Source organism: Nannobrachium achirus, assembly GCF_963921795.1.
Source record: "Nannobrachium achirus genome assembly, chromosome: 5".
Classification (NCBI taxonomy): Eukaryota; Metazoa; Chordata; class Actinopteri; order Myctophiformes; family Myctophidae; genus Nannobrachium; species Nannobrachium achirus.
The window spans coordinates 17,124,887-17,149,893 of record NC_137814.1 but is presented as its reverse complement, the minus strand read 5'-3'; the positions used below and the strand labels follow the sequence as shown (position 1 = coordinate 17,149,893).

At 42.8% G+C, this 25,007-nt stretch overlaps 1 protein-coding gene across 1 annotated transcript in view; it reads left to right on the top strand.

Annotated features, from left to right (window-relative positions):
• The window catches only part of LOC308286155 (catenin delta-2-like), a gene marked incomplete at both ends in the record, with an annotated part of 218,736 nt that overhangs the window by 67,246 nt on the left and 126,483 nt on the right, over positions 1 to 25,007 (top strand). The window contains 3 exon segments of the mRNA XM_080727111.1: positions 288 to 404; positions 18,885 to 19,036; positions 23,495 to 23,674. Coding sequence (XP_080583237.1) covers positions 288 to 404; positions 18,885 to 19,036; positions 23,495 to 23,674 — 449 coding nt within the window.

Genomic DNA, 25,007 nt, shown 5'->3' with positions numbered 1-25,007 from the left:
CAAATGACAGCTGTTGAAAATGATGAAGGGCAAGGCGATGTTTACACATAGGAAGTCGTCACTGTTTGAAATGTCTTTTGGAAAATCAAAGCCCTACTTCATCAAACAAAAGTGTCGCACAAAAGTAGTGGAAATAATAAAGAAGTGTTAATCAGTCCAGGCTCATGTATCTACAGTACACTGGTGTCACACTGGTGACAAATGTAGCTCCACTTACAGTAGCTGTGATTATACCAAATCATGTATTGCTGCTATAATTGTGTATTTGTGTGCGTGCGTGTGAGCAGATGGCCAGAAGGACATCGAGGAGGAGTTGACCACAGGCTTGGAACTGGTGGACTCCTGCATTCGGTCACTTCAAGAGTCTGGCATCCTGGACAGCCAGGACTTCACTGCGGGAGACAGTAAGACTCTTTCTCATTCTCTACGTCTCTTTAGTCTCAACTGCAGGCGCAGTGAAATGACACTTCTGTAACCAATTCTATTAAACCATAGCATCTTTGTTTACACTCGTACCGTATATATCAAAGGGCAACTTGGTATCTGCACAGAGCTGTGGTCTGCACCAGTGGTTCTCAACCTGTGGAGGGGGTGTAAACAAACCAACCTGAAGTATAAGTATGTAGATCTGCTGTTTTCACAACAGAACCGTGTTAAACAAAAGTCTTACAACGCAAGTGCTCATCAGGGTGGCGGGGTCCCTAGTTCAAATATGATTATTTTGGGGGTCGCTGAAAAGGTTGAGAACCACTGGTTCCAAGAACCAAACGGACCCTTTAGCTGGATCTGTGTTGGTTACATTTGTACACCGACAGACTGTATTACAGTGTATAGATTGGGGTCCCCGGGGATTGCATACAAACGGTGGTTCCACTTTCAACCTGTCATCTTTACTTTGGACACGCAAAAGAACTGTCAAAACAAACGTACGATTTACGAGGCTTGCTTCAGGCCAGTGTTTTTCTCAGTTCTTCCTGCAGTCACTTTTTCGTTTGGTGTTTCAGAGCGGTCGATAATGTGGACTATACGTCCCCCGCTGCTCCCGGGAGCGTCTCACTGTGGCGGTGTTAGAAGTCAGTGTGACCTATAAGCAAGGGGTGAGAGCACAATGAGAGGACTGTTGCAGCCGTGACATCCTCTTGCTTTCTGCTCCAGTGAGAGATCACCATCACCACGGACCACTGCAGGGGGGGGGCAGTGGCGTAAAGTAGCTAAGTACATTTAAAGGGATAAGAAACCCCGCCTCTTTATTTGTTTTATCAGACTTGAGAATATGAAAAGATTTCTAAAATGTAGGCGTGGTTATCTGCCGTTGTGGGGGGAGGGGGCGGAGTAATGCGTGTTCTATCAGAGAGAGACAGAGCGAAGCTGTCAGCAGTGGGCTCGTTGCTGTTTCCATTTCGGAAACATTTTTTAAAACCAGCCATCGGAGGTGTAAAAAGTATAAAGATTTGGCAACTCCATGTTCTATAACCAATTATAATGTGCAAGTATTTTACAAACAAGCTGTCTGAGCTTTTATCCATGGACAAACTTTCTCCAGCTCTGGACTGAACCGGAGAAGGACGGACGCTAGGCTAACGCCGATAGCTATTTTCTGTATGTGTGTAGTGTAGCCTGTGTGTGTATGTGTGTGTGTGCATGTGTGTCGTGACAGTGCGCGCACACACACAACGTCCACACGAAAAATAGCAGATCTACAAGCTCACAACGCGTCGCTTTCGAGACGCGTTGTGAGCTTGTAGATCGGCTGTAGCCGAGCTAAATCAGCTAATAGCCGTAGCAGTAGCAGCTTCTCATGTAAACACGTTGGTTTCGGCTATTTTGTGACAGTGTAGTGTGTGTATGCGTGCGTGTGTGTGCGTGTGACACGTGTTTGTGTGTGGTGACAGTGCGCGCACGCACGCACACACACACACACACACACACACACACACACACACACACACTACAGTCACAAAATAGCCGAAACCAACGTGTTTACGAGAGGCTGCTGCTGCTACGGCTATTAGCTGATTCAGCTCGGCTACATAGCCGATCTACAAGCTCACAACACGTCTCGAAAGCGACGCGTTGTGAGCTTGTAGATCTGCTATTTTTCGTGTGTGGACGTTGTGTGTGTGTGCGCGCGCGCACTGTCACGACACACACACACACACACACACACACACACACACACACACACACACACACACACACAAAGGCTACACTACACACATACAGAAAATAGCTATCAGCGCTAGCCTAGCGTCCATGCACGAAAAATAGCCACGCCGCTTTCGCGACGCGTTGTGAGCTTGTAGATCGGCTATTTTTTACTTTTACGAGTACATTTTGAATCCTGGACGTTTACTTGTAACAGAGTGTTTCTACATCGCAGTATTAATATACTTCCAACATGTAACAAGTGTTACTTTCCACCACTGAGTCTAACATCAACAGCCCTGCCCCACGGTCGAGACAGCAGCCGCAGTCCCAGCTCTGCTCTCTGGCTGTAAGCAGCCTACAGTGAAACCACGCCCCCCATTGATACAAATCTATATAAAACAAACATTAATATTAATTAGATAAACCACGTCACACTGTAGACTGTACTAATGGTACACAGTGAGCAAATATTTAATGAGTGGCGCAAAATATTTCTTTTCTACCCTGACAATGGAAAAACACAGAAATAGCTACAGTGACAGCAGAAAGCTCTGAATCCACAAGCATATGGACAAAATGAACCATATCATTGCCCCCCATCACAAGTGACTCATTGATATAATATATATTTATAGAAAAAGTGATTTTGTGTTTCATGGACCTTTAAGTGATATACCTTTGTACAATTTTTAATGGGTTTTGCTTTTAAATGGAGTATTTACAATTTACAGTGGTGTCAGTGGTGTTACAGGCAAGCATTTCAGGCAGTGTGACAGGCAAGTGTGACAGGCAAGAGTAACAGGCAGTTTGACAGCGTGACACAATTGCCACAGGTTTTCACACTAACTGCTCCCTGCAGTCTTAATTAATGACATAGTTCAAAGTTGAAAATGAGTGGTATTCCCCTTTAAGTAAAAAAAATAATAATATATATATATATATATATATATATATATATATAACTGGGTACCCTTTCCACCACTGGGTGGGAGACCTCTCCACCTCCGCTCCTCCCTACCATTTCTCTCAGTCAGTCAGTTGCCGGCAGACAAACGAGGAGCGTCTTCTTCTTATCTTGAACTCTTAATAGGTCCCGGCGGAGGTGCCATATTTTTCAGCGCGTCGTCACCCCTGTCAGTTTATGCCACCACCACGCGCGCGACTCGTCATGTGTGACCACCACAATTGCTGGAAATGGGAATGCAGTTGTAGAAGTAGTTAACCCATTTAGGCCTAAAAAATTCCTAAAAAATTCTTCTAAATCCATAAAACGGTTTTCAGAAAAAACGTATGTTTCCATGATCAGTGGTGCTCAAACCTTTTAATGTCAATAACCCCTAGAAATATATGTACAGTATTTGACCGTCGACCCCCATCGCAAAATATTTAGTTCCAGGGACCCCCCAGAAGCAAATATTTACAAACGTTTGCTGTAAAAATAATATATTTTTTAAGATTTGCACAAATACACTATTTGTTGTGGTCAAAAGTGATTACATTTTTCATGAATGTGTTACTAGTTACAGCATTACAAACACATCCATGCCTTGGTTGTCCCACACAAGCGGCAACAGTCTCATAAATCATGTTTTGGGGTGAGCATTCAACACAACTGCCAATCAAGGTGACTGTACTGTCTTGGCAAAATACATAACAGCATAACATCTGTTTAGCATAACATCTGTGGCGGCTTGTGTGGCACAACGATGGCATGGATGCGTGTGTAATGACAACTAATAAGAGATTGATAAAAGAAAAAAAACACACTTTTGACTGCAACAAATAGTGTAAAAGCGACAGGCTTATACAGTAGGCTACACTCTATGCTATGAAGGCTATGAAGGCTGCTGCTAGGGAAACTGTCCTTTAATCTCTGTTTCGTATCAAGCGAAATGCGATAGATTGCAATTTCTGCTATTCTTTTTGAAAGACCTGCAAACTTGCTTTTTTGTGTTTACGGTATGTACTTACATGGCTGTAAATGCGTATGTCAGCTTGAAAGTGGTTACAGAACATTGTTTTTGTTGTTGTTTGGGCCTGGAGCAAAGCTTTTACAAGCAATCTGAGCCAGTGGAGCCATGTGCTGGAGTTTTGTACATCATCCAAAGCAGTGGTGTAAAATAACTACTCTAATTACATTTACTCAAGTACTGTACTTTGAGGTATTTGTACTTTACTTGAGTATTTCCAATTTCCAATACTTTTACTTCTACTCCAATACAGTACATCTCAGAACCTAATATGGTAGTTTTACTCCACTACATTTATTTGAAAACTTTATTTACAAGTTAGTTACTTTGCTGAAAGTATAATATTATAAAACATACATAAACCACTTTAGCCCTCTTTTATACCTAGGCTGTTTGAAAATAGTCGCATTGCGACGCATTGTGAGCTTGTAGATCGGCTATTTTCAAACATGTTGTACTTTTACTTTTGGTACTTTAGGTACATTTTGATGCCAACACTTTCATACTTTTACTCAAGTACATTTTAAAATCCGGACTTTTAGCCTACTTGTATTTATATATTGCAGTATTGATTCTTTTACATTAAGTAACAAATGTGAGTACTTTTTCCGCTACTGCAAGTGCTGTAGTTTCTCTCAACATGGTCCAAAGCTCCACGGTGAGTGTGGACAGGGGCGTCACACCAAATTCTGGGCCCTGGGTACAAGGAATCACTGCTGGCCCCCCATGAATGTTAACTATTGAAAAATAGCAGATATACAAGCTCACAGCGCGGCACCGAGTGCCGCGCTGCGAGCTTGTAGATCTGCTATTTTTGAAAAATCGTGAAAATGTGTGCCAAGAAACCTATGTTTTCATGTCAGTGATGCTCAAACTTTTTCATGTGAAGGACCCCCCCCATCTCAAAATATTTAGTTCCAGGGACCCCCCAGAAGCAACATTTTTGTTACAAATGTTCACTAAAAAAATACATATATTCAAAGATTTGCGCACATTTTCACGACTTTTCAAAAATAGCAGATCTACAAGCTCGCAGCGCGGCACTCGGTGCCGCGCTGTGAGCTTGTATATCTGCTATTTTTCAATAGCTAAAGTTACTAGGGCCCCTCCACCTTGGGCCCCGGTAACTCAGTCCCACTTTCCTACCCCTTGTGACGCCCCTGGTTGTGTTCAGATTACTCCCCCAGGCACTCTGTAATGAGCTCCAACACAGCCATTCTGCTGTGCTATGCTGCAGTACAGTACAGTACAACACCTGACACGGAGGCCTGGGGAACATTCCATACTGCAAATGTATTCTATTCTACTTCCATTCTCCTTTATATCCACTGGCATAGGAACCATGGCTTTGAGGTGTCGGTAACACTTTATATTAAAGGAGCAGTTCACCCCACACAATGATTTATTTTCTTTCAGTTAAACACACCCCATGAAGCCTTGAATTCACGGTTCTTTAGTTTTTGTTGCATTCCTGAACCAATAATTCAGAGTCTCCAGTAACATACTTGCAGAGTCTGAGACTTGCGGAGAGGTTGGGTGATGCTTAACACTTGGGGAGCCAAACTCGTTCAGGGACGAGTTAAGGCCACTAGGTGTCCCCCTGCCACAGGAAGTTATCTCGTTCACAGACGAGGCAACAAACGGTTAACTTTTTGAGCCTGCAGCTGCCCTTTGAATGACCTGAGTGCATTACGTCACCCAGTCAGTGCAGGCAGCCCCTCTAGGGAAGACATCACGGAAGGACTTAACATTGCTTTAGATTCTACTTTGAAACATAAGAACGGCTTTATCTAAGAATGAATTGTGAAAACAGCCCCATGGAAGCAGAGAGCTGATTGTTTTCACGGCGACACTTTACCGCGATTTTACCGCGATTTTTTGATTTTAGTTTCGCGAGCGTTTGTAAACAAATGGATTATCCTCCTCAATCTTCTCTGGACACGCACGTGCACACGCACGAAGCTTGCGAGGCACGTCAAAACAAAGCGTAAGTCAATGGTGGCAGCAGCAACAGCTATAAATGTTATAAACCTTAGCAGCCCATGTGTTAAGGTTGGGTCTATATGTGTCATAACCGTGTTTATAATGCATTGGAAAGGGCTTATAAAGCACCACATAATTCTACTCTGTCATGTCAACATGTCAGGTTTCTTCCTGTTGCGGCAGTTCAAGGTTTTATTGTCATTCCATACAGGTACGGAATTTGTTACCCAGGTCCTGGCAGAATAAATTACACCAAAACACTACATAAAAACCTCTAATACCTTATAGTAAATAATTGCACTTGCCCACTAAAATCACACTAAAACGATGCAATAGCAACAGCAGCATGCGTCGCAGTTCATTTCATAGTGCAGAGTGAGTAATCTCACAGATATCACTGGTGCAACTAGATCACAGTTCGGGGTCTAGAGTTCAGAATTCTCACAGCTGCAGGGAATAAGCTATTCTTTAACCCAGTGATACTCAAACTCCGGCCCGCGGGCCACTTCCGGCCCGCGGCGCAACTCTGACTGGCCCACCAGCTTAATGTCCTCAAAGTCACGCATCCAACAAGCTTTAAACTGAGCAGATTGGACCTTGCGTTCCCGAGATAATGGCCAAAACATCTTGAAAGCGGCCATTGAAATTGCCGATTTTCTTTTCTTTTTTCTTTCTTCTTTTTTTTTACCAGTGGCTCTGTCTGACTAATTAGCATACCCAAAACGTCATTGTAGGAAATCAAATGAATGAGAGGTGTACTGTAGCTCTACTTAACAACTAACAACTAAACAGCCTGGGTAATCTATTTGAAGTAGATTGTTTGATTTTATTTGATTTTCCTTAGCCATAAATATCTATTTTCTAAGTTTATTTTCTGTAAAACGCCATTGTTGAATGTGGGCCAAGTCATAAATAACATTGTGAAGCAATTGAAAGAGAGATGTGCTCAGCCATCTTTAATGTTATCCATCTTGATAGCAGGCAGACAGATATCAACCCAGACAAATAGCAGACAAATGTACATTAGTTTGTTATAGTGTTTGTGTGGAATATGATAATTGCACAGAAGTATTAAAAAGATAGCAAAATTTAGCAAATGACTTTGATTACAAATTGTGTCACTGACAGAATATACATGGATTTCCAAGCCATAAAATAATGGACATTGCACTTGTCTTATGTGGAAATAAAGCAAATAAAAGAGAGAAGTTATCAAATAATGTAATTTTATCAACTGGCCCGCGGCCCCTTGACATTTTTGTAATGTGGCCCACTGGTTCAGAAGTTTGAGTATCCCTGCTTTAACCCACTGGTTCAGTGGTTGTCAACCTGTGGGCGGTGAGGTCCTGAGGGTATTGCAAGTGTGGGCATCCAAAAGATTTTAAACATAATATTAGCCAATTAGGGTGGAATATGAAATATCAGACAGATCCGTCTTTGACCATAAAGGTACTGTGTACCGATTTGTGCGATTTTTGGATACAATCTGAAGAAGTAATCTCTCTCTCTCTCTCTCTCTCTCTCTCATATAGAGAGAGAGAGAGAGAGAGAGAACTTATTCAGATTGTATCCAAAAATCGCCCAAATCGGTACACAGTAGAGAGAGAGAGAGAGAGAGATTACTTCTTCAGATTGTATCCAAAAATCGCACAAATCGGTACACAGTACCTTTATGGTCTCAAGCGGAACGTGATCCAGAAAAGGTTCAGAGCCACTGATGTCAGTGGTGGGGAAAGGACTGACATGTTACAGTACATGTTTACTTAAGTAAAAGTATCAATACTGCAATGAAGAAATACTCTGTTAGGGCAGTGGTTCTCAACCTTTTCAAGCCACGACCCCCAAAATAATCATATTTGAACTGGGGACCCCCCCCACCCTGACAAGCACTAAGAGTTGAGGCATTACATTTTGTATATCACGGATCTATTGTTAAAATAGCAGATCTACATGCTCACAACGCCTCGCGTTGCGAGACGTTGTGAACATGCAGATTGGCTATTTTCACAATTCCTGCCTCTATTTTGGCCAATGTTTCATTTGTCATTTCAGGGGTATTAAAAAGTCATTCAATTATTGTCACTTTAGAAATGTGCAGATACCCTCAATACACTTCATGTTGGTTTGTTTACTGTTGAGTGAGAAAACAATGTTTCACATTAAGTTAGTCATCTGGGGACCCCCCCAAAATAATTTGGGGACCCCCTGGGGGTGTTTGGGCACGGTCATACCAGAGTATGGTTGCTGGCTGATAAGCTCAGGTTGTTCCTGGCCGACTGTTTTTTTGCATCCAGCGGATTCTAAACACAAGTAGCTTGCAGTGTCTCGCATTGTGAGCATTGTGAGCTTGTATTGTGAGCTTGTAGATCGGCTATTTTCAAATGGCCAAAATTAAGTGGTTAATGTATGTTTTGTAATAATAATCTAAATCTACAAAGTAACTAGTAACTATAAAGTTTTCAAATAATTGTTGTGGAGTAAAAGTACAACATTTCCTCTGAGATGCAGTGGCGTAGAAGAAAAAGTACTGAAAACTGGAAATATCTACAGTAAAGTAAAAAATACCTCAAGATTGTAATTATGAGACTACACCACTGACTGTCGTTAACGTTGTTCCCACCAACCGTCGTCACACGGGAGGCCTCTGTGTGAAAGAACAGACGAGGAACGGAATCCAACGACTCAAAGTCAACTTAACGTTTAAAAAAAATGATTAAAAAAAAACAGTTTAAGGCAGTAAAAACGTCTGATCCTACTAATGACGAGCATCAGACGGATGACAGATGGTACAATTGTGTGTGTGTGTGTGTGTGTGTGTGTGTGTGTGTGTGTGTGTGTGTGTGTGTGTGTGTGTGTGTGTGTGTGTGTGTGTGTGTGTGTGTGTGTGTGTGTGTGTGTTTGTGTGTGTGTGTGTGTGTGTCCTCTTCAATGCTATAGGCCTAGACGTTGTTGAGCTGGCGGATATCGAATGACAATGAAATCCGTGCACACACGTACTCACTCACGCACGCACAGGGCCATGCATACAGGCATGCTTAAACATTGTATCAGCGAATAGCTACATACAGCATGCATACATATAGAGATGTATTGAATGCGGTCACAGGGGAACACACAACTGTATACATGCACATGCCATGCATAAACATAATATGCTAATCCGTGCAGGCCAGGGACACATGGGCTGGCACACACACACACACACACACACACACACACACACACACACACACACACACACTCAAAAACCACCCCAAAGATTCATGCATATGTACACATACTGTTAGCCTACAGTGTAACTGTGTAACTGGGTGACGAAAATATGTTTTCAAGCACGCTCCCATATACAGTATATATAGGAGGGAGCATGCATGAACGCTCTCATAAATACAGGACACAAGACTCACACGTATTGACACCTCATTTGCAGTGTTGGAAAACAGTGGTGTCAGTTCAGAAAAAAGCTAAGGTATGGCAACATGACTGGTGTCTTGCACACGCGCCTTCGCGCGCGTGCAAGACACCAGTCATGTTGCCATACCTTAACAACAGGCATGATACATTTATTTTAAGAAGTTCTATTTTTTCCCCCTGTTTCTACGGTTTCTTGGGCTGGATATGGCAGCCTGGAACGGTTGTTCAAGTGCAGCTAAACTTGGCATGTTAGTAAACGTGCCACAATTAACAATAATGCATTGCACCTGTGCAGCTGACCTGCGGAACCTGGGAATATACATGTACCACATAATAACCAGCACAGATAAACAAAGAGACATTCATGGATTTATATTTAAAAGTAACTTTTATTTTCCCCCCTGGACCCAGGGTATGGCAGCTGCATACCCCTGCCATACCCAATTGACGCCCCTGTTGGAAAAAGCACCCAAATATTCAGTTTTACTTAGTAAAAGTATCAATACCAAAATGTAAAAAATATTCTGTTAGGGCACGGTCACACCGGAAAAATATTCTAGCCATGAGAGTGGATTCCGGTCAATGCATTTCAATGGGAATGGTGCAGCTTTCAGCGTGCATGCCGCGCAGACCTTGCGTTTATGCTTAAAGCACTGTTTTCCCCCTCTGTCCAATCGGGTGAGTCGAAGGCGTACCGTTCCAATTAAGACTCAGGAAGTGACAAGTGGTTGTGGCCACAGATATAAAAAGCTAGATGCCTCATCCGCCACTGCAAGTTCATTGGCGTGACCTGTAAACAACTATTTGCGGAAGTGTGGAAAGCACTCTGCAACTCAAAGTGAATACTGGCCAATTACCGGGCATCTTTTCCGGGACATCAATTCAATTAAAAGGAGCTTTATTGGCATGAGGAAACAAACAATTACATTGCCAAAGCATGTGCCTCTGGGAAAGAGGGAGTCCCGCATCTGATTGGCCTACCGAACGACGCACACGGAAGCGTGCTTCAGAATTCCGGAAGCTTGCCTTAATAATTGCCAATACTTTTTTACAGACGCCACAGAGCCGGAGGAGGCGTCTACCTTTCTATGTCTATGGTTGTAGCTACGTCAGTCATTGGTTATTGGGAGAATCCGCTGGCTGCAAAAAACATTCAGCTAAGCACAAAAAGAGTTTATCAGCCAGCAACCATACTTTGGTGTAACTGTGCCCTTACAAGTAAATGTTCGGTATTCAGTGAAAGTATTGGCATCAAAATTTACACTACCAAAAGTAAAAGCACTCATAATGCAGAATGTACCAGTTTTCAAGATGTATTAGATAAGATCTACAAGCTCTCTGGCGTTGTGAGCTTGTAGATCGGCTATATTCAAATCGTCAAAGTATATGTAGTGCTAAAGTGGTTAATGTATGTTTTTTTTAATAATAATCAAAATCTATAAAGTTACTAAACTGAAGTTTTCAAATAATTGTAGTGTAGGAGTACAGTATAATATTTGTCTCTGAGATGTATGGGAGTAGAAGTATAAAGTATTTAGATTTGAAACACTCAAGTAATGTAAAAACACCTCAAAATTGTACTTGCATACAGTACTTGGTTACTCACCACCACTGCTCCTTTGTTTTTGATGCTGAACAGAGCTGATTGCTGGAACCAAAATACTATCTGAATAAATGTGTTTGTGTCCATGCATGGGCGTGCGTGCGTGCGTGCGTGCGTGCGTGCGTGCGTGCGTGCGTGCGTGCGTGCGTGCGTGCGTGCGTGTGTGTGTGTGTGTGTGTGTGCGTGTGCGTGTGTGTGTGTGTGTTAGCAGCGCATGGCCAGAAATAGACATACGCTGATGAAATATTCAAATGTGTTTGATATGGAATGCTGGTCACACAGCACCATGCAGAGACCTGCCACCATGACACACACACACACACACACACACACACACACACACACACACACACACACACACACACACACACACACACACACACACACGCACGCACGCACACGTGCATGCGCACCTTAAAGGGATACTTCACTTTCAAAAAAACTTTTGGTCATTATATCGTCTAATCAGGATTTTATGAACACCCTGGACAGATTATAAATTGCTTGATTCGGTATTTAGATATTTGATGTCAATGTTACCAGGGCCCCTCCCCATACACACCCATTGTAACTTCAAACTCCATTTTAACCATTCATTAAAAATACCCATTTTTTTCCGGTTTTCTCGATAAAGGTTTTCATTTATTTTTAATAATTCTTTATTGTATTATTTTTTTTCCATTTCCCCAAAGAATTATGACAAATAAATGAAAAAGGTTATTGAAAAAACACTGGGTCACACAATCATGCATCCTGTCTGCATTTCCACACTTGCAAATACATCGACGCATGATTAATACAGACCTGTGTACGTTTACGCGTAAGTGTACGTGTGTGTGTGTGTGTGTGCGTGTGCGTGCTTGTGTTAGACACATTAACTGAACATGCACAGACACACTCTCAGTTCATAGTTCAGCAGCACAAATGGGGGCCAGTGGGGTCTTCAGTGTGTGCTGCTGTGTGAGTGATGATGCATTTATTATGAGCAGCCTCACCTGCCGAGTGCTGTGAACACGCCAACCTTGCAGAAACTCGTTTCTGCTCGTCCCATCTTACTGAGTGGTCCTTTTTAATCACTTAAACCCTAGTCTAGACTTAGTAAACTGGAAGCGAGGTTAGATCTGTACTTGGACCTCTTTCTTTCGGTCTACAACCAAGACCCTTCGTCGAAAATAGCAGATCTACAAGCTCACAGCGTGTCGCTAGTGCACCACGGTGGATTTGTTCCAATTCGTTCAAGCTTTGTCGAACGTCTGCTACGCGAACACAATTGGTGTTCACGAACACTAAAGGAGAACTCACACCGGAACGGAGCGGCTGCACACAGCGTCGCGTCGCAGTACTGATGTGCCTGAAGTGCCGAAAAAGCAGTGGTTCTCAACCTTTTCAGGCCGCGACCTACAAAATAATCATATTTTAACTGGGGAGTATTTTTTTCCTGTATAGTAAGTGAATGAGCAGGTGCAAGAAATCATTAAAAATGAACCCCATGAGAACATATTTCAGCTTGGTACCTGGCAGAATCTTAAAATATACCCTTCAAGGATTAAGAAAAAACTATTTAGGATGTGTCTTAGGTCACCATGCTCGTATACAGCTTGCTGTTCCAGAGGTGGCCAGCCAGCCAGCCTTCCCGTTCCGGAGGGGCTTGTAGTGCAGTCAGAGCATGTGATCCGCTGTATCAAACGTGACATGGCAGCATCCTCCACGGCCCAGTAACCCCTATCACAACCCCTCTGCTTTAAATGGCATATTGAATAATAGACGATCGCCAATTACGCTGCACTTATAAGGACACCACTTTACTACTTCTACTTTAAATCGCTGCTGTCGGCCAGAAACCTCCTATCACCATAGTCTTTATGGTGAATTAACGGCCTATACTTGATCATACTACCGCGTCACACAAAAGTATAAAAAATAGCAGATCTACAAGCTCGAAGCGTGAAACGAAGCGACGCATTTTGAGCTTGTCGATCTGCTATTTTTTTTATTTGAATCTGAAAAAGTAACAGCGTTGGACATATGAGGTTTCCACCCGACAGTAGACAAAATACTTTTATGTAGCGCCGCTGTTGTTCCCTTTTCATTAACCCATTCAGGCCTAGAATTATTGAATGCTTTAACCAGTGAAAAATAGCAGATATACAAGCTCGCAGCGCGGCACCGAGTGCCGCGCTGCGAGCTTGTAGATCTGCTATTTTTGAAAAAGTCGCGAAAATGTGTGCAAATCTTTGGATATATGTATTTTCAAAGCGAACGTTTGTAACTCAAATTTTGCTTCTGGGGGGTCCCTGGAACTAAATATTTTGAGATGGGGGTCCGTGGCCAAATACATTTCATTTTGGGGGTCCTTCACATAAAAAGGTTTGAGCGTCACTGACATAGTAGTCTCTCAAGAACAGACTAACTGAGCTCCAGTTCAAGTGAAAAGGATCTTTTCTTTGACGATGGCTGGCCAGATGCTGACACAGAAACATAGGTTTTTCAAAAAACCTTAGAAGGATTCAAAAGACAATTATAGAATCGGGTCAAAATTCTAATTTTCACGATTTTTCAAAAATAGCAGATCTACAAGCTCGCTGTGCCGCGCTGTGAGCTTGTATATCTGCTATTTTTCAATAGTTAAAGCATAAAATAATAATACATTATAATGTGTACCCGTTCAGAATGGGTTTTAACAGAGGATATGTTTGATATGGTTTTGATAACGCTTCGGTGGTTAATACTGTAATGTGTGTTTCACACCACTCTTCTTACAACGGTCGACATTTCTGCTTGGTTGCTCAGGACAAAGGAAAATGTCCTGCTGAATGAATACAAAACATCTGATATGGGCACAACGTGTTGCATGCAGGTGTAGACAGCAGAAGCTGCTGCACGTTTTAGGTTAGATGCAATTAGCCCTATTCACGGCCCGCCCACTCAGCAAATTTCCCAGCAACTTCCTGGTGCTGACGTCAGTTTAGAAGGGTAAAATAACACAGAAATTGCTGGACTTAAAGCCACACAGATCATTATTTCGAACGGTAAAGTAAATTATAATGCTTTGTGCCTTTTACTATCTTGTGTTCTTGATCATGCTAGCCGTATTTTATACTGTACTATTCGGAATTTGCATAACATTTGCAATATCTGTGTTAACTCTATGGGCTTTTAGCAGCGTTTTACCCTTCAAAACGTGACTTCAGCACCAGGAAGTTGCTGAGTGGGCGGGCCGTGAATAGGGCTAATACTGCCTAAAGTTCACACACTAAAATCCTCAGTTTTAATATTTGTACGAATGGGTAGGTTGGGTAGGTAGGTAGGTACCCTCACAAAAAACATGCAGTAATCCCGGTCTCTATACTGCCTCCCCGTGGCCTGATGGAGGGGAAAGGAACTGATTGGAATAACGTGTTCCTTCCACGCGCTACATCCAAACGGGGGAAACTCCCCCCTGTCAGGTGAAAAGAAGCAACTTGGACTCCTCATGCATAGAAGGAAGCATGAGGTCAGTCCGTTGTCTCCCCAGGTTGGCAGAAGGAATGTAGTGCGTAGGATTACATTAGATAATTGGCACTGGGTGAAAAATGGGTTACAAAATTGTGGGATAAAAATTATAAGGAAAACAAATTTAACATTTGTTCTCTCTCTTGGTTAAATAGTGCAGGGTTTGTCTTCATTCAATCACGTGTACAACATGTCTGTGCAGCACGCTTATTGATATTTTTTGGGTTTTTTTTTGTGAGTGAGTGTGTGTGCACGCTAAGGCTGCCAAATTAATATTCGAATTTCGAATATTCTTCGAATATGGAAATAATACGTAGGCCTACATTCGAATAAGAAAATGACAGCGTGAAATGAACGTAGATGGACGATAGGCTGACTCCACTCTAGGCTAGCTGGTCAGTAAACAACGAGGCTCGGGGCTGCGTGAACACTGCACGGTGTCTGGCGGTTTCACAGTGCTGTATATACCATAATTACATGTCACAGTGTGTGACCGGGGAAAAAAAGGTAAAATGGTAATTATCTTCCTCGCTCAGACTGTGTTGAGTTGAATTGAGTCTACCTGTCACATTGCCGGGGAAATGTTTTCCCTCGAGAAAACTCGAACTAAAAAAAGCCTATAGCAGGATCATTTGAAGCAGGTCTTGACTTGGCAGAAGACTGAGAAGAGGACGACATGACTTGGCAATTCTCCAAAGGGAGCTGATGATTATATCCGGCCATTTTTCACAAAACTGTCTGCAGTAGACTAGCAGGTTGCGAATGATTCCTTGTGATTGAACACATGAAACCTCAGGGTTTTCCCGTAAAAAAAGAAAAAAAAGAAAGAAAAAGCCCACAGACGATGAGCTACTTTTACATTTTGGTAACCGTTACAGTATATAACTTCCGAGCACAGGTCTCCGCCAGGTCAGGTAGGTTATTGTGGCCTCCTGGTGGCCCTATAATAGTCCAATGAGAAAGGGGTGCCGTGTGTTCTTCGGCCTTTCACGGCAATCTGACGCTGCATTCATGATTTGAGTCATTTTGTTCCAAAAATGTGTTTTGCAAAGTCGACCTGCTGGTGGCGCTATAACAGGCCAATGTGAAAAGGCTGGCATATGTTCCTCGACCTAGTGGGAACGAACGTGCGTGCAAAATGTCACAGAAATCGCACCCTGCGTTCATGATTTGAGGCATTTTGTTCAAAACGGACCAATCCTGCAAACTTTGGAAGCCATTGTTAGCCAATTAGGATGGAATATGAAATATCGTACAGATCTGTCTTGAAAAATGTCTTCCTGTGCCTAGTGGGAATGTGCATGCCAAATTTCACGGAAATCACACTCTGTGTTCATGATTTGAGGCATTTTGTTCAAAACGGAGCACTCCTGCAAACCTTAGAAGTCAATCTAAGCCAATCAGGAAGGAATATAACAAATCTGAAAGACCCTTTTCGTTTAATGACTATAGAGATACTGTGTACCGATTTGCGTGATTTTTGGACAAAGTACTAAAATGTGTTTTGCACAAATCTGCCTCCTGGTGGCGCTAGAACAGGCCCATGTGAAAAATGACGGGCAGAGGTTCTGCTCTGGCACCCAGGGAGAGTGCGTGTACGCTTTCACTGCCATCGTAGCAACGGTTCGGGAGATTAGCTGTTCACAGACAGAAGGATGGACATACAGACACGCGGACGGACGGACAGACAGGTGTGAAAACATTGTCTCGACCATGACTTTCAGCCTGGTGGAGACAATAATAATGCTTTTAATTAATTTTATTTATAATGCAGGTTGGTGGGGAGGCTAGTACAGGGGTCTTCAACATTTTCAGGCCAGGGACCCCTTAGCTGAGAGAGAGAGATGAAGCAGGAACCCCCACTACATATTGTATAAAATTGTGCTTAGACTTGTTTGACAGCACTGTCATCATTTTGGAGTAATGTGTATTTTCAGACATTTAACCACCGTCACATACTTAGTCTGCTCTTCTTGTCCCCCTACAAACCTCTTGGTGTGAGCTTGTAGATCTGCTATTTTTTTGGCTAATGTTCCACTCGAGAATAGGGATGAGGGTTCAAGTGGTTCATGTAAAAAACATGATCATATCACACAAAGATTTGGCAGCCCCCCTGTAGTAACTCTGAGTACCCCCTAGGGGTTCCGGGCCCCCTGTTGAAGACCCCTGGACTAGAACTTTGAGGTAGGAACAGTCTCATGCTGGCTATCATCGTAGCACCAGGCAGCCACAGTGCATGAACATGGCCCTAACATGTCGTACACTGCTAGAACTCCGTCCTGGCTACACTAGAGGCCTGCCAATGTATTGCATAATCACCCGTTCGCAATTATTTGAGATAATCGCAGTGATCAACTTGTTCACAGTTCACAATCAGCTGACTGCTGCCTGACTATCGGATTGGCCCGTCTGTCTGTCCGTCTCTCTCTCTGTCTGTCTGTCTGTCTGTCTGTCTGTCTGTCTGTCTGTCTGTCTGTCTGTCTGTCTGTCTGTCTGTCTGTCCGTCTGTCCGTCTGTGAAAGAATAACATGCTGTCTGAACCATGCAGGGAACAACGTGTTTGACAGGATTTTAAATCTCGCTGTTTCTATGACTCAGCCCAATGATGCCTGAAGTTTTCTGAACATATTTTGGTGTTTTCCAGTCAATGACTTACTTACAGTATAGGCTACTGTAAATAGTCTTGTATCAATAAATTGAGGATCTCACTGTACCGACCTCGCAAAAGTGGCATCCTTGTGAAAACAACAGTTTGTCATTCTGTAACAGTAGATAGATTCTTTTGGCCTAAAATGTCAAGTCGAGTCATCTTTATTTATACATTCAAAAAGCAACAGGAGTTGACCCAAAAGTTTCAATCACTGGCAGTGTCCATATGTCAGGTTGGCAAGGCAGACACAGGGAGACCTAGTTCTTTAAAATAATGTATTATTTTCTTTCTTTCTTTTTTCTTTATGATTAAATGAATAAATATAATTGTGTATATATACTTTTTAAATTATGCTTATGGTCAGGAAAGGTTAGATTAGGGTTAGGATTAAACCTTTAGAGGTATGCAGGTTTAGGGTTTTGCTGGTGGAAGCCTGATTCATACTTAGTTGCTAGCCAGTGTAATGCAAAATGAAAATACCATATTTTTTTAGGGTTAGGTTCGAAAAATGTCAATGTTCTCACAGGTATAGTAATGCAAACACGTGTGTGTGCGGGCATGCGCGAGCGTGCGCATGTGTCTGTGCGCGTGTGCGTGCGTGCGTGCGTACGTGTGCTCGTGATGGCCTCATTCTGCCCCAGCAGAGCGTGGCCATAATAGCGGGGTCCATGCTGTTGAATTATAAAGAATGAAGACGGAGACAAATGGAGGCATGACATACTAGATGTTCCTGTTTTACAGGAAATGGAAAAGCAGGAGAATGGATGGTGCTTTCAGGGCCACGGAGCATGAAGACAGAGTAGAGCAGGGGTGGGCAACTTTGATGATGGAGAGGGCCACTATATTATCACACTCACTCCACAATGGGCCACAATGCATATACATAGCAAAAATAGCCGATCTACAAGCTCAAAACGCGTCGCGCTGCGACGCGTTTTGAGCTTGTAGATCTGCTATTTTTGCTATTTTTGAATTGGAATCCCCAAAAGGTAACTTTTTTTTTCTTCTTTTGTTTTAAAATTTCAAATGCATTTATATGTTCTTATGTTAACTTTATGAACTTAAATACAAATACATTGGACATAAAAAATACAATAACATTTTAATACTAGTCATTTAGCTACTAAAATAGTACCTAAAAGTAATTAAAACGGGGTCATTTTTCCAAGTTTGGACTTGTAACAGCTGAAACCAATAATATATCAGTATTCCAATATTAACCTGCGGGCATTAAGTGAAGGTGAGGGCCGCATGTGGCCCCCGGGCTGCCAGTTGCCCATGTATGGAGTAGAGAGAGCAGTGGCGTCAGTTCAGCAAAAAGCTAAGGCAGGGGTCTTCAACAGGGGGTCCGGGACCCCTAAGGGGTCCTCAGAGTTACTACAGGGGGTCCTCAAAGCCTTTGTGTGATAGAAACCATTCTGAGAACATTAGCCAAAAATAGCTGATCTACAAGCTGCGAGGGCGTTGTGAGCACTAAATGCACACTAAATGCTAAACCTGACACTCCCTTCACAAGATGACTCTTTGCCATCTAATCTATTGCAGTTTTTTCACGAGGAAAAAGGAAAAATGGCACCAACACAACATAACTAGCTCCCTCTCCTCTCCTCTCCTCTCCCATCAGGACAAGGCCTCCTCTCCCAGAGCGCCTTGCAGCTCAACAACCAGGATGCCTACGCAGCCTCCGGTTACCATAGCAACCAGGGCCTGGCCTTGGGCGAGCCGGCCACGCCCCGCAGTGGGCAGGTGGGAGGGGCCGTTCACAGCTACAACCAGGTATGTACACGCAACGTACGCAGCGCACGCAACGCAACGCAAAAACACACCCTCCTTTCCTCTGACATTGTGCATTCCTCTATTTCCACTACATAGTCTAGTGGAATTTCTGAAAAATGTGGTTAGAGGCATTTTGGGGTAAAAGTTGGGAACCAGTCTATTTTACACAATTCAAGGGTGCTGAATCTGAAAAAAATGGTTCCCAAGCAAAATTTGAAGTTTTTGACCTTCTAATTTGGATTACAAAATAGCTGCCGAATTGTCAATTTTAAACTATTTCTTCAAGGGATATTTCACTTTCAAAAAACCTTTAGTAATTATATCGTCTAATCAAGCTTTTGGGAACACCCAGGACAGTTTTTGAGTTGTTTGATTCAGTTTATGAGCAGGTTGTGTTGAGCAGGTTTTGTGTTTTGTCAATAACATTTTTCATTTATTTTTAATAATTTCTCAATTGTATTTATTTTTTTTCATTTTCCCAAATAATTATAGAAAATAAACTAAAAAGGTTATCGAAAGAACACTGCCTGTTCGTCTATTAGAAGGGCATCAGGAGTCACCAGAAAAAAGGATGGGTGTTTTCATTGAATCTATCATGGTTAAATTTTTTTATTTTTATTTAAAAGGGATATTTCACTTAAATAAAAACATTTAACCATGATAGATTCAATGAAAACACCCATCCTTTTTTCTGGTGACTCCTGATGCCTTCCTAATACACAAACAGGCAGTGTTTTTTCGATAACTTTTTTTAGTTTATTTTTAATAATTATTTGGGAAAATGAAAATAAATAAATACAAACAATAAATTATTAAAAATAAATGAAAGGAGTTACCGAAAGAACACGACCTGCCCACATATTAGGAGGGCATCAGGAGTCACCAGAAAAAAAGGACGGGTGTTTTCATTAAATCTATCATGGTTAAAAATGGAGTTTGAAGTTACAATGGGTTTGTATAGGAAGGGGGCGTGTCTGATAAAATGAATATCAAATATCTAAATCTAAACTGAATCAAGCAACTCAAAAACTGTCCTGGGTGTTCGCAAAACCCTGATTATCTATCTATAAATGCGACAAATCTCTGTCTGTTTGTTTGTTTGTAATCCGCGTATCTCGAGAACCGTTCGTCCCACCGGCTTCAGATTCGGCACGCGCGTTCCCCGCCGCAGCGCGGAGTGCAGTGCCGGGCCTCGACCCGACCCGACTCGCGGTTTTCCGAAACCGGCGCGAAACGTTCGGAATCTCCTTATGCGGAGCTGATTGTTGACATCAGGCTGTTCCGGAGGAAATCGGCGCAAGCGCTGAGTCATTGTGACATCACTTCATAAAAGGCTCTGACATCACGTACGCCACATGAGTCAACACAAAATCTCTGTGAATGTGTATGTATGTATGTAATCCGCGTATCTCGAGAACCCTTCTTCCCACCGGCACGCGCGTTCTCCAAATATGGGCATAAAGTCTGACATCAGAGTTTTCTGCAACCGGTACTGTGTGTGCAGAGATCTTCATATATGGGCATAAGTGGACAAAGACAAACAGATGGTCAAAACGGGTCCTATGACAACAGGTATATTGGGGTTTGCATTAAAGGGTGGGGCATTCATGGGGTTTGCATTAAAGGGTGGGGCATTCATTCCCTATTTCAAATTCGGCACGTGCGTTCCCCACCGCAGCAGGTAGTGCAGTGCTCGGCCTCGACCCGACCCGACCCGATACACGATTTTCTGGAACCAGCACGAAAGGTTCGGATTCTGATGTCTGACATCAGGATTTTCCGGAACTGGCACTGTGTCTGCATAGATCTCCATTTATGGGCATAAAATGGATGCAGACAGACAAATACAGATATCTCCATATATGAGCATAAATGGACACAGGCAAACAGATGGTCAAAGATCTCCATATATGGGCATAAAGTGGACGCAGACAGACAGATACAGATATCTCCATATATGGGCATAAATGGACACAGGCAAACAGATGGTCAAAACGGGTCCTATGACAACAGGTATAATGGGGTTTGCATTAAGTTTGTCTCCTCCTCCATCTGTTTGTCTGTGTCCCTTTATTCCCATTATGGAGATCTCTGTATCTGTCTGTGCCTCCGACTGTGTTGCAGACACAGTGCCGGTTCCCCTTTTAATGCAAACCCCATTATACCTGTTGTCATAGGACCCGTTTTGACCATCTGTTTGAAAAAGCGACAGAAATCTCATATATGGGCATAAAATGGACGCAGATAAACAGATATCTCCATATATGGCATATATGGGCATACAATGGATGCAGAATCACAAAGATCTCCATATACGGGCATAAAAGGGACACAGACAGACAGATACAGAGATCTCCATATATGGGCATAAAATGGACGCAGATAGACAGATATCTCCATATATGGGCATATGGGCATAAAATGGACCCAGAACTATAACTGCAGTGATCTCCATATATGGACATAAAATGGACACCGACAGACAGACAGATACAGATATCTCCATATATGGGCATAAATGGACACAGGCAGACAAATGGTCAAAACGGGTCCTATGAAAACAGGTATAATGGGGTTTGCATTAAAGGGCGGGGCATTCATTCCCTATTTACATTGTTCCGAGTTGGCCAGGTCGCCGACTAGACGCTGGGCCGCCCGAAGGGCGGCCCAGCTTCTAGTCTATCTATAAATGCGACAAATCTCTGTCTGTTTGTTTGTTTGTAATCCACGTATCTCGAGAACCGTTCATCCCACCGGCTTCAGATTCGGCACGCGCGTTCCCCGCCGCCGCGCGGAGTGCAGTGCAGGGCCTCGACCCAACCCGACTCGCGGTTTTCCGAAACCGGCGCAAAACGTTCGGAATCTCCTTATGCGGAGCTGATTGTTGACATCAGGCTGTTCCGGAGGAAATCGGCGCAAGCGCTGACTCATTGTGACATCACTTCATAAAAGGCTGTGACATCACGTACGCCACATGAGTCAACAAAAAATCTCTGTGAATGTGTATGTATGTATGTGAATCTCGAGAACCGTTCTTCCCACCGGCACACGCTTTCTCCAGATATAGGCATAAAATGAATCCCCGAATGCGGAGCTGATGTCTGACATCAGAGTTTTCCGCAACCGGTACTGTGTGTGCAGAGATCTCCATATATGGGCATAAGGGGACAAAGGCAAACAGATGGTCAAAACGGGTCCTATGACAACAGGTATATTGGGGTTTGCATTAAAGGGTGGGGACAAAGGCTAACAGATGGTCAAAACGGGTCCTATGACAACAGGTATATTGGGGTTTGCATTAAAGGATGGGACATTCATGGGGTCCGCTCCAAAAAAGAAAATAAAAGAGACAAAAACAAACATAAGACAAGCGACAAAGCGTGGGACTGGGAGGATGACTTGAATGATGCAGATTTAAGCATAAAGGGACACAGACGGACAGATACAGAGATCTCCATATATGGGCATAAAATGGACACAAATAGACAGATATCTCCATATATGGGCATATGGGCATAAAATGGACCCAGAACTATATCTGCAGTGATCTCCATATATGGACATAAAATGGACGCCGACAGACAGACAGATACAGATATCTCCATATATGGGCATAAATGGACACAGGCAAACAGATGGTCAAAACGGGTTCTATGACAACAGGTATAATGGGGTTTGCATTAAAGGGCGGGGGATTCATTCCCTATTTACATCGTTCCCGAGTTGGCCAGGTCGGGCGGCCCAGCTTCTAGTATGATAAAATGATGAAAAGTTTTTTGAAAGAGAAATATTGCTTGAATAAATAGTTGAAAATGTACAATTCGGCAGCCACTTTGTTATGCAAATTAGAAGGTCAAAAACTCAAAATTTTGATTGGTAACCAGGTTGTTCAGATTCTGCACCCTTGAATTATGTAAAATGACCTGGTTCCCCACTTTTACCCCTCTAACCTGCTTATAGAAGGCCTTTTTTCAGAATTTCCGCCTGACTACCCCACGCTCTCTCTCTTCCTCTCTCTCTCTCTCTCTCTTCTCTATTCTGTCTGCATGTCTGTTTGTCTGTCTGTTACTCTCTATCTTTGTCTCTCTCTGTTTCTCTCTTGTGTATATCTCTCTTTTTGTCTGTCTACACAAAGTCTCTGTTTACACAAAGCTGTCGTGTCCCCCCGCCAACTGTATAGCCTATACTGAATGTTCCCCCTTTTCAACAGTTTTTGTCATATTATAACATGACACTTTCTTTGGCAATGTGAACGCATGTTTCCTCATGCCAATAAAGCTCCTTTGAATTGAATTGAATTGTCTCTCTCACCCTCTCTCTCTCTCTCCCCCTCTCTCCCCCCACCCCCCCCTCTTTCTCTCTCCCCCCCCCTCTCCCCCTCTCTCTCTCTTTCTGTCTGCCCCCTCCTCCTCTCGTTCTTCCTACCACCCCTCCTATGGCGGGGCGTGCGCTCTGCAGGTGACGTCCAACCGTGTGGCGGCCCAGTTGGCGGCGGGCGACTCCCCGTCCTCCCAGGCCCACAGGGAGTCCTTCGCCCAGCAGCAGGCCCACGCCAGTGCCTTCCACATGCCCCTGGACGGCAGCGCTGCCCCCACTGGACCCTCCATGTACTACAGCTGTGCCACCCTGCCCGCACAGGTCTGCTCTCCACTATAGAACATAATTGAGTGTTTCTCAACTCCTTTAGCATTAGAACAGTGGTTTTAACCAATTTAGACCTGAAAAATACCTAGCAGCCAAATACATAGCATTTTGGGGGGTCCATGGCACAAAAAAGTTTGAGAACTATTGATTTAGAAGACATTTGTTTTCATTGCCAAAGCAAGTGTCAAAACGATAAAACAATGCGCACAGTTGGAGGCGATGCAGCGTCGTGTTAAACAGAGCTACTGTATGTCACAACTCACAAGCCACTCCATAAATTCTTTTCGGACTGCAATTTTAAGTCTTAAAGTCTGTGGAAGTGTAACCATGTGCGTCCATTTGGGTCCATTTATTCTTTCTAGGTTACAGCTGTACAAAGGAGCAAAAGGGCACAGACTGTAAAAAAAAACATGTTCGTTCCTTTTTTTTGTCGCTCTCTTTTGGGGCAGATCCCACAATCTAACGCTATCGTGGGATTAGGTGTGTTGCAGGGAATGGATTTTCAAGGCTTTAGACTCAAAGGACAAATTGTGTTGTTTTAAGAAGCATATCTTATTAATCACCATCACACTTCTTTTGTTTTCATCCAAATAGATTGTACGCTAATTCTCTAGCCATTGAGGAATTGGCAGCAGCAACGTGTTTGGCAGCGGTATTGCAAGTGAACGCCGAGCCAAAAACAAAACGCCCTTTCTTTTCTCCTTTTATTTTAACCTAAAGACAAGATCTTCCAAATATGCTGTTGCTCATTATACGGTAACTCACTTGCAGCATTCGCACGTTATACTATGCGGATATGTTACTTACTTGTTCACTTAATTAGGTGTTGGTGTTTAGATTTGTTTTCGCTTGACCACAAATGCTAAGAAATTAGGGGTGTAACGATATAGTAACTACATCGAAATGTCGTTTTTAACTTAAAGAATCGAAGTATATCGAAATGAAAACAGCTAAAATCAAATCGTTTCGTTTGATTTTGTATCGTATCGAATCGGCAGTGCAAAGAATCAATTGTATCGATACTACCTACTTGTGCATTGTATTTAGCATTTTTAAGAAAAAAAAATGAAAAGGAGGGGTTTAATTACTTTTCCTTTCCATATAGCTACACTGGTCTATCGATAAATGTGTGTAATCTCTGGGTTCATGACAAGGTGCAGGTTTGTCAAAGTACAATGTCCATGTATTCGGCCGATAATCACTGTGTTTACTTATTTATATCCATAATAATACATGTTTCCCTTAAAAACCTGCACTATCCACACCTTTCACACAGATTTAATTTCTTTTTCCCAAATAGTTACAATATCGATTTTAAATCATTGAA